The sequence below is a fragment of the Asparagus officinalis genome, chromosome 7, assembly GCF_001876935.1.
Source record: "Asparagus officinalis chromosome 7, Aspof.V1, whole genome shotgun sequence".
Classification (NCBI taxonomy): Eukaryota; Viridiplantae; Streptophyta; class Magnoliopsida; order Asparagales; family Asparagaceae; genus Asparagus; species Asparagus officinalis.
In genome coordinates this window covers 138686746-138697062 of record NC_033800.1, presented here as the reverse complement: position 1 = coordinate 138697062, position 10317 = coordinate 138686746, and the positions used below count along the sequence as shown (strand labels likewise).

At 38.5% G+C, this 10317-nt stretch overlaps 3 protein-coding genes across 3 annotated transcripts in view; 2 read left to right on the top strand and 1 right to left on the bottom strand.

Annotated features, from left to right (window-relative positions):
* The window catches only part of LOC109848372 (phosphatidylglycerol/phosphatidylinositol transfer protein-like), a 4166-nt gene extending 2052 nt beyond the window's left edge, over window positions 1–2114 (top strand). Inside the window, exons 3-4 of the mRNA XM_020417833.1 lie at window positions 683–843; window positions 1749–2114. Coding sequence (XP_020273422.1) covers window positions 683–843; window positions 1749–1862 — 275 coding nt within the window. The 3' untranslated portion in view covers window positions 1863–2114. The remainder of the gene's footprint in view (window positions 1–682; window positions 844–1748) is intronic.
* On the top strand, window positions 2984–3961 carry LOC109848373 (uncharacterized protein At5g39865-like). Its single transcript, XM_020417834.1, has one exon. It carries the CDS (start codon window positions 3134–3136, stop codon window positions 3914–3916), a length of 783 nt encoding a protein of 260 aa, XP_020273423.1. The 5' UTR covers window positions 2984–3133; the 3' UTR covers window positions 3917–3961.
* Window positions 4946–10317, bottom strand: part of LOC109847858 (methyl-CpG-binding domain-containing protein 10-like) — a 12872-nt gene continuing 7500 nt past the window's right edge. Inside the window, exons 2-6 of the mRNA XM_020417093.1 lie at window positions 7297–7447; window positions 6844–7190; window positions 6059–6143; window positions 5723–5971; window positions 4946–5616 (exon numbers count right to left, since the gene is read on the bottom strand). Coding sequence (XP_020272682.1) covers window positions 4946–5616; window positions 5723–5971; window positions 6059–6143; window positions 6844–7190; window positions 7297–7447 — 1503 coding nt within the window. The remainder of the gene's footprint in view (window positions 5617–5722; window positions 5972–6058; window positions 6144–6843; window positions 7191–7296; window positions 7448–10317) is intronic.

The window sequence follows — 10317 nt, the reverse complement described above, 5'->3', positions numbered from 1 at the left end:
GATATTTCAGACTTTAGTTCATGCTCGAGGCAAATGCAATTCAAGCGTTCACTATAACAAGAGTGCTCGAAATTTTAAATTCGTAGCTGACAATTGTATGGTTTAAGTTGCACCTAACCTAATCACTGTTATCATCAATAAATTGAAGTATGTGCTATGAGGTAGGAAAACGGTTTCGATCTTGGTAAAACCAAATGCGACGAAAGAATGAACTAATCACCAAGCAACTAAGTCACTAGGAAAGTCATGAATATAATAAAATCATCATGATTCGACTGTCTCTCGACCATACCTGATTGGCCCTAAACAGACCAACAGTACTGAGGGGTGGCCTGTATACCTAATTACCTATGCCTTATAGTTGGCGAAAATTGCAGTCTGAATAAGGGCCTTTTTCATTCAAGATTTCTTGACCCCAATCTTCCAACAGCCATAAAATCAGCTCCCCACTATAGCCTTTAATCACTATAGGGGGTCCAAAGAGACTGAGCTCAGAGTTTGCCTTGGATACTTTATTTCTTCAGAGTATTGCTGACAAAGTAGAAAATCAAGTTTCAACCAAAAAGAAAACTAAAATATATGTGGAAATATTTTCTATATATTTTATAACTAAAGATTTGCCTTGGTCGACTTCTTGTGTTGTTGAAGTGCCATCTTTAACCTTTTTCAAATTTTGATGCAGGGGATGTCATATATAAGGGGAAAGTTGAGCTTGATGTGAAGTACTATTTCTTGCATGTCCACTCAGAAACTAAGGATCTTTGCGAGGAGACAAGTTGCCCGATTACAACTGGTGACTTTGTGCTGTCACATGAACAGACCTTACCATCGCTCACTCCTCCCGTGAGATTCATTCTTTTCAAATTTCTCATTCTACTTTATGATTACTGCTGCAAGATGTCTGTGTCTATTTTTTAAGAAACTCATAGCGAAGTAGTATTCAAGTGAAATTAGTGCTGAGGTTTGAGTCTTGACATTCCCAAGTTACCCTTATCTGGGAAGTGCTTGCGGAGAAGAAAAAGAAGGCCTTTGTTGTTCATATGCCTTACCACTGTTGTAAATAGCTTTACATTTTGTTAGTATAAAAGTGCACCACATATTGTGTTCTTGTTTAATTTATGCATTTACCCACATTGCTTCTTCTCCTCCATTTTTTCCCCGTCCTCCAATTCTCTTCTTTGCTTCCTCTTCTCTATCTTCCCTTTTTTCATCTTTTCTTCCTGTTTCAAGATTGCTCTTTAAACATTGATTGAGAAACCGATTTTACAGAATAGTTTATTAATCGGTATTTTAGAAAGAAAGTTATCCACATGAAAAAGAATTGCCTTAAATTCAGTATTGAAATCACTAATGTTGTAATTGATTTGGTTCGTCTTATTTTAAATCATCATCGCTTTGAAATCCCAAGGAAAAACATGTGGTTGGTGTTGCGCCTCGTTTGATCGAGGTGCGTGAGGAATAAATTTCTAAATGACTCTTTCTTTTTAACTGGCACCCACTATGCAAATAAAGAAGGAAAGAAAGAACGTTGAATAATGAGATATTACAATTGTAATAATAAAAAAAAGAAACAAAATATCAATAATGAGATATTACTAAAAAACTGTAAATAAAAAAATTGAATGAAATAGTACTGAAACTATAGACTTGCTCTTTCAAGAAAAAGGAAGCAAAGGTTCGCATCTATTTCAGAATGGTGTTCCATTCCCTTACATTACATTGAGTGCTGATGCTTCCTTCTATCGCAGGGTTCATATACACTCACAATGAAGATATACGGAGAAGACGGTAAGAAACAGCTATCATGCATTGACCTCTACTTCAGCATCAGCTGGCTGTCATCCTCAGTTGCTGATATCTGAACAACCAGCGATGCTGCTTGAATATCATATAATGGTTTAGTGTGTAATAATATCATGTGTAATATGTAGTATGTGCTCGGTGAACCCTGTAGGATTTGTTTCCAGTGATGGAATCAAAGAACTGAACTTATGTGTCTTTGGCTAGTGATGAATAAGGACATGAGCCTTGTGTTTTGGCAGTTGATGATTTAGAAAAGATGGGTCTAATGCGCGGAAGTTGCAATATTGCAGAGTACTTGTTTGTTTTATGCATATTGCGGGATTATATTCAGAAGTATCTTCATTTGTGGAATTATACTGCCGAATTCGATTATGAGGCAGGCATTGGCTTTATAATGCTGGATGTGTTTCCAGACTAGAAATGGACGTAAATGCGCTATATATAGTTTCATCAACATTGCACTTAAAATGACCTCTATTTTAAAAAACGGAGCAAATGTTTAAAAGTATATAAATATTGTTGATAAATGCTTCAAGGTTTCAAAATGTTGTGTTTGGGTGCATTCTGGTGGCCTTTTTGGTGGCCTTTTTTTCCTTTCTTTTGGTGGGTTGAAAATGTAAGAGTTTGATTATGTTAAATTCAAATGTAAATTTCCAATTGTAAAAGGAAAAAAAAAGAAGAAGAAAGGGTTTATTGCTCATAGATCCCCGCTAGTGTCAATGGCTAGAACAGTTTTATTATTGTAGTTTTGTGGTTGCAGATTGACCTTTTGGGTTCATTTTCTTACGCTTTACCCTCACACAGTCTCATTAATTTCCACCATTAAGAATAGGGACACTTCAGTATATCCCTTTTAATTATAATAACTGATCAAGAGCATAGCGAATGATTCAGACCTAGTATATTGACATTATTTTTGTTATTTTTGGCAGAATATTGACATGATCCTATATAAATCAATAAAAACCAACTCTAATTCCCAAAGTGATTTTCTATTGACTAGTTAGTAGTCACAACAAAACAAAATCATCTAAAATCCATTATTAGCCAAAATATTTTAGTCTCTTTTTATACACGTAATTATGCAGGAAAATCCAGTGGTACTTGTGACCGTTGCCCCTGCTCCGATGCTCTATTTAAACTTTTAAAACCCCCACCACCTTGTAGCCGTTGCCTCCGATCCACACTCTCTCTCTCTCTCTCTCCTCTTTCATCTCAAAGAGCGAGAAAATCAATAGGGGTGGAAAAGCTAAGCAAGAAATCCTCAGCTTCATCACCTCCATCCAATTATTTCCTCAAAACCTCTCCACAATCCTCAAGAAATAGAAAAATGAAGGGGGTGAAGGGCAGAATCCTAAAGAAGCTCAAATCCATCCCTGAAATCCCTTACCTCAAACAACCCCAGTCGTTCTTTCAACTCCAAGACCCTTCCTCTCCCCTCGAATCCGATCGAATACTCTCACCCACAAAAGAATTCGATGAACACGCCATCGAAAACAAGGAGAACTTCAGCCAGAATTCAGATGAAAATCAAACCCAAACAGCACCCAAATGCCAATCATTTCGCAAGCCTGATCCAGATTCAGCGACCCTTTTCGACCCGAAGCTCCTAGCTGCATTCCATCAAGCGGTGATCGACTACTTCAGAAATCAACACCAAGAAGAAGTACTGAATGAAAATTTTCCTACAACCAGCCTTCGAGGAATCAGAAAGACCTTCGAGGATTGCAGCAGCATAAAGCTGCTCCTCGAGAATTTAAAGCTGGTTTTCATAGAGAGAGACGTATCGATGCATATTGAGTTCAGAGACGAGCTATGGAGAGTTTTGGGGTATCGGGCGATCCCACCGAGGTTGTTTATAAGGGGGAGGTGCATTGGAGGAGCAGATGAAGTCTTGGGATTGCACGAGCGAGGGGGGTTGATCCCGTTGGTGGAAGGAATCGCGAGGACTCGGAATGGGGAGAGATTGTGTGGAGGTTGCAACAGGGTGAGGTTTGTGGTTTGTATAGAGTGTGATGGGGGGAGAAAAGTGTTTGATGAGGAGAAAGGGATGAATGTGCAGTGTTTGAGGTGTAATGAGAATGGATTGGTTGTTTGCCCTCTTTGTTGTTGATGATTCGAGTGTTTTTGAACATATTCTTTACATTCTTTGATTCAATTTTGAATGTGTATATTGTTGATAAGTTTGGGATTTGAACAGTATTGTCACGGGGCAGTATTTGAGTCTTTTTAGTTTCGAGATAGTATTATCGTGTTCAAGTTTGGGATGTATCTTGGAAGTTATTGGATATGTTATTGTTGATGATGAAGTGTTCGAATGTTCCTCGCGCTCTTTGAATCAATTTTGAGCGTGTACATTGATAAATTTTGGGATTTCAGTAGTATGATTACAAACAGTATTTGGGTCTTTTAGTCTCAAGATAGTGACGAAATTAGTGGCTCCTTCAGGCGTTTGTTTACTACATTAACCACCATAACACATTGAAAGCATAACATGCAATTACCCGAGCTGACCATCAATTAAACTCCCAAGCAAGATTCAAGAGCGCAACTTGGAGCATTCAAACTAAACAAGCAATTCAATGTGTCTCGTACAGTCGATAGTCAATATACCGACTACACCTACATTCATAAACCTCCGTGCTAACCGAAGTCCTTAAGGAGACAGCGCCACATAACAACATCTGAGGACCAGCAGATCAATTTTCCTACCATCAGACATTTTACAACTATATGAGCAACCAACCTACACCAAGGACCTGTTGTCCTGTAAATATAAAAGAGCCGCGGACCCGTGCTGATGAGAGAAATCAATCAATATACGAAGGCTCTCGCAGTGATTTTTTTCCAAGCACATAAATTACCTATACTTCTGAAAGGGATTCAAGATCAGGAGTACAAAACATGTCCAAAATTATGAGGTTTAAACAAGTTCGGACATATATCCTAAATTACATCATAATGAACAGGATGCAGTACCACATGAGCATATTCGGAGACTCAATACATAGAATACAACACTTAAAATGGTTATTCTGACGCCTATACCGAAATGTCATTCCAACACTTTCACTACTACAAAAGGAGTCCAGACCAAATTAAATTTGAACATGCAGCTATGTATGATCAGATACTTTTGATTTCAGCTGTTAGCAGACGAAGCATTGGGCTGGTGCCCGTCATCCAAGGTCACAGAGGGCTGAGTTTCCTTCGGAATTGCACCGTCCGTGCTCCGGTTTTCGCTAAAAGGCCTCTCATTTTTTATCTCTTTCCGCCTTCTGGACATCTCTTGGTCGGCTGATGTTTGAATCAGTGTTGCAGAATCTTCAGGTTTTTCTTTATCTGAACTTTTATTCTCCATTCCTTCTGCTGTTGGGGGCATCACATTAGAATCTTCTGCCTTTTTCTCCTCTGCATTCTCGTCCACCTTTCCTGCAGAAGCCGGATGTAATATTTCAGAATCAGCCTTTTCCCCAATAGCTTTCTCTGCTCCATTCCCCTCAATATTTTCACTGGTTTTCTCCGTTGGTTCTTTCTGTGCCTCCCTTTCAGCCTCAACACCTGCATCCTCCTTAGCCTTGTCTGCAGTATCTTCAGCGTCTTTCATTTCAGTATCAACAGATGCTTTTGCTCCGTCAGCTGCACCTTCAGCTGCTTCAGGATCCTCGTTCTCTCCACTTTCACCATCTTTTGTGTCCTTCGCCCCCTTCTTCCCGCTTGATTTTCTCTCCCTCTTTTTAGGTTTCTCATCCTCAGGAGTCTCTGTAGCTTTCACTTTAGCACTGATCCTAGCAGATCTCCGAGGAGTATCACCTGTATTTTGTTATCAGACCAAAAAAAAAAATATAAGCTGCTTCGCCTGTATATGCTGCTTATAGTGCACTGTGTGTGTTAGAGAGACGTGAGAGAGAGGGAGAACCAGTTCCCCAGTCAAATTCAGATGAAGGCGGGCCGCCAGGGTGGGCACGTAGGTACTGATCTAACTGCTTCTTGTTCGCAATCTCTTCTCCTGTTGGTGAGATGAAAACTATCTCATTACGCTTAGGTGTTCCGCCCTTTTTTGGTGTAAACTGTACACAACACAATAGGGGGAAATGGTGATATGTACGTGATGAAACAAGAACAAAAGAGGAAGAAGCATTCAATTCATGCAAACATTCCATTAGCGCTTAACATGCCAGGTTTGGTACAGATCTTGATGGGTATATCAGGCAAGTTAGGTAAACGAGTCTTAAATTCAATCTTTGGAGAATACTGCTGAACAAAATGTAACCGTCTACAAGGTAACTTATTAGATAGAAAGTAAAACATTCTGGAACGAGCATCAGACCATCATAGCGCTTCAAGCAACAATCATAAAACTAGAGAATGTCGACAAACAGTACTGCTACGAGCTGTCTAGCAATTATTTATGCCAATATAAACATGAAAAATGAAGACTTCTAGCAAGTTTTTTACCAACATATTAGGATGACATGCAGATGCAATACATGTAGCATCTGGTTACTGTTCACAAATCTCATGTGGATACAAGCATGAAACTTATAAAAAGGGCTATAATAGAAGAGCCAGGAGCTTTCAACAAATCCAATATTGGCAAAAAGGAACATATTTTAAAAAATACATATCACAAAATCAATCAGTTTATCAAGGAAGGATGCAAACATTATTTTCCAGCTACCATAGTATTTGATGGCATGCAGAATTGGCAAAAATAAACAAAATCATAATATTTTTTTAGCAAAATGATGGCAAAAGCAGAAATAAAGAGTAACTGCTGGCAGTTGAGTTATAATAATAAACAACAAACATGTAAGGTATGGAAATGAATACTGTTGTCAAATAGGAATGAGTGGTTTTTAAGCTGGCATGAGAGGAGAGGGACATGCACACACGCACATGAACATTCCCAACACACCTGAGCACATGCTCTCCCTCCAGCACAATTCACATAGGTCACAAGTTCGCATGTCACGACACAAGAAAAAGGCACTTAGAAAATAAAAATGAGATAGCTACTCATGTTCTCTCAGCATATGCTACATCCCCAATAGCTTTCTCTGCTCCATTCCCCTCAATATTTTCACTGGTTTTCTCCGTTGGTTCTTTCTGTGCCTCCCTTTCAGCCTCAACACCTGCATCCTCCTTAGCCTTGTCTGCAGTATCTTCAGCGTCTTTCATTTCAGTATCAACAGATGCTTTTGCTCCGTCAGCTGCACCTTCAGCTGCTTCAGGATCCTCGTTCTCTCCACTTTCACCATCTTTTGTGTCCTTCGCCCCCTTCTTCCCGCTTGATTTTCTCTCCCTCTTTTTAGGTTTCTCATCCTCAGGAGTCTCTGTAGCTTTCACTTTAGCACTGATCCTAGCAGATCTCCGAGGAGTATCACCTGTATTTTGTTATCAGACCAAAAAAAAAAATATAAGCTGCTTCGCCTGTATATGCTGCTTATAGTGCACTGTGTGTGTTAGAGAGACGTGAGAGAGAGGGAGAACCAGTTCCCCAGTCAAATTCAGATGAAGGCGGGCCGCCAGGGTGGGCACGTAGGTACTGATCTAACTGCTTCTTGTTCGCAATCTCTTCTCCTGTTGGTGAGATGAAAACTATCTCATTACGCTTAGGTGTTCCGCCCTTTTTTGGTGTAAACTGTACACAACACAATAGGGGGAAATGGTGATATGTACGTGATGAAACAAGAACAAAAGAGGAAGAAGCATTCAATTCATGCAAACATTCCATTAGCGCTTAACATGCCAGGTTTGGTACAGATCTTGATGGGTATATCAGGCAAGTTAGGTAAACGAGTCTTAAATTCAATCTTTGGAGAATACTGCTGAACAAAATGTAACCGTCTACAAGGTAACTTATTAGATAGAAAGTAAAACATTCTGGAACGAGCATCAGACCATCATAGCGCTTCAAGCAACAATCATAAAACTAGAGAATGTCGACAAACAGTACTGCTACGAGCTGTCTAGCAATTATTTATGCCAATATAAACATGAAAAATGAAGACTTCTAGCAAGTTTTTTACCAACATATTAGGATGACATGCAGATGCAATACATGTAGCATCTGGTTACTGTTCACAAATCTCATGTGGATACAAGCATGAAACTTATAAAAAGGGCTATAATAGAAGAGCCAGGAGCTTTCAACAAATCCAATATTGGCAAAAAGGAACATATTTTAAAAAATACATATCACAAAATCAATCAGTTTATCAAGGAAGGATGCAAACATTATTTTCCAGCTACCATAGTATTTGATGGCATGCAGAATTGGCAAAAATAAACAAAATCATAATATTTTTTTAGCAAAATGATGGCAAAAGCAGAAATAAAGAGTAACTGCTGGCAGTTGAGTTATAATAATAAACAACAAACATGTAAGGTATGGAAATGAATACTGTTGTCAAATAGGAATGAGTGGTTTTTAAGCTGGCATGAGAGGAGAGGGACATGCACACACGCACATGAACATTCCCAACACACCTGAGCACATGCTCTCCCTCCAGCACAATTCACATAGGTCACAAGTTCGCATGTCACGACACAAGAAAAAGGCACTTAGAAAATAAAAATGTGGATCTCTACAGATTTCCAATTTTGGTAATCTTGTTTCTCCAAGTGAATACTGAAGTCCATATGGATATGAATGCATGAGTAAACATAGACCTACGAAAGCTAGATTAAAAAGTGACTCCTACATGGACTGAGCGATAACCCAAACAATTCTAAAAAACCTAGATATGGAGACACGGTTTTGAATATGTTTAGTTGTGAAAATACATTTTAACATACATAATTAGTAGGTTAAATTTTATTCTTATAAATGGATGCATATTCATTAATAGGATATTTCACAAAGAAATTGATATATTGCACTTGCACTTTTGTGCCAAAAACAAAAAGCTGTCAGGCTTCATCTTATAGCCATTTAAATATAATACACATCCCTTATTATCTAAGAATGAAAAAGTGTCACGTCAAATATGGATAAAAATATACCTCAGTAGGAAGACCTGCCCCACATTGCAAACAAGAATGATAACAATGTATTGTATGACAATAGATGTGCACATATAGCTAATTTTTTGTTGCAATAAATATTAAGTTAACATAAAATAGTCGAAAAAAATAGAAGGCCGCCCTTAATGTAACAGGGCAAACCATGCACTTAGTATGCATTAGTTTTTGGCCATGTACTGATTATCAAGCACTAGGCTGTCTGCCTGACCCAAGATTCTTCCCATCCAATTTTCCTCCATATTTAAAGTGATGGGTATTAGGTTGCGTTTTGGTTTTTGGAATGGAATTCCCAGTCTGACTTGATATTTCCGAAACCGGACCTCCTTAATGTTCAACTTTTATGTTGATCACGACAACGCCCAAAGTGGATAAAAGGCAGATATAGATATCACTATATAGATATTCCTTTCATTCTAGCGGATAGGAATTCAAGCGTTAAAAGAAACTGTTCACATATAGAATTCAATACCCATTTTTGGTTAAGAACCAATTTGCATTGGACATGGGAATTAGCTGGGTAGTAGTTGGATATTATCATACAGAACAAAAGGACTTGGAAAGAAATAGCAAATGTAGACATCAATGTTAACACGTCCTAATGTTATAGTATAAAACGGGATTTATTGCAAACGGACACCCTCAGTATCACCTAATTGCGAATATACGCTCTGTAGTTCTATTTGTGTGAATAGACCCCTAGACTGACTTTTTCACTATTAAAATCATTAAAAAGGTTTTCAGGAGATGGATAGAACCCTCATAGTTCTATTAGTGAGGATAGATCCCCAGTTGCTATTCTTCTTTACTTTCAAAAGAGTCTAAAAATTTACTAAGAGGGAGTATGCGCACTTGATGAGTACTACAAGGGGTCTATTCGCACAAATAGAACTAGGGGGTCTGTTTGCAATTGGGTGATACTGCAAGGGGTCTATTTGCAGTTAACCCTATTAAAAATATGTAAGGTCACATTAAGTTGGCTTAATTTTAGTTAAGGTATCATGTCATGTTATATCCAACGTATTACATCACGCAATAATGAATATTTCTCTTTATACAAAAACATACCTACATATGTAGGCCTCTATGACCTATGTTGTGCAAGTGAACACAGCTTACATCTAGACCACTACAACTAAAATCATCATCAAAGTCAGATTCTAAGCTTTAAGGCTTGGAGTGTGCAAGACCAAGGAAGGACACACCAACCCCTATTTGCTCATATTTGTGCATATATGCACATGCGGGAATGTATGTATGTATGTATATCTCTTTGCGTGTGTGCGCACACATGCGTGCATGTGTGTGTGGGATTAATGAGCATCATATGTCATACGAGGGAAATCCCTCATATAGAATGACGTGGCCCAATCCCATCCAAGTGTAGTTATGAGTGTTTCTCTCCCCTTCTTTATTCACTTGGTGGAGATTGAGCCACATCCTTGTTATATAAGAAGATCCTCTCATATGACAAGGATATACATTACT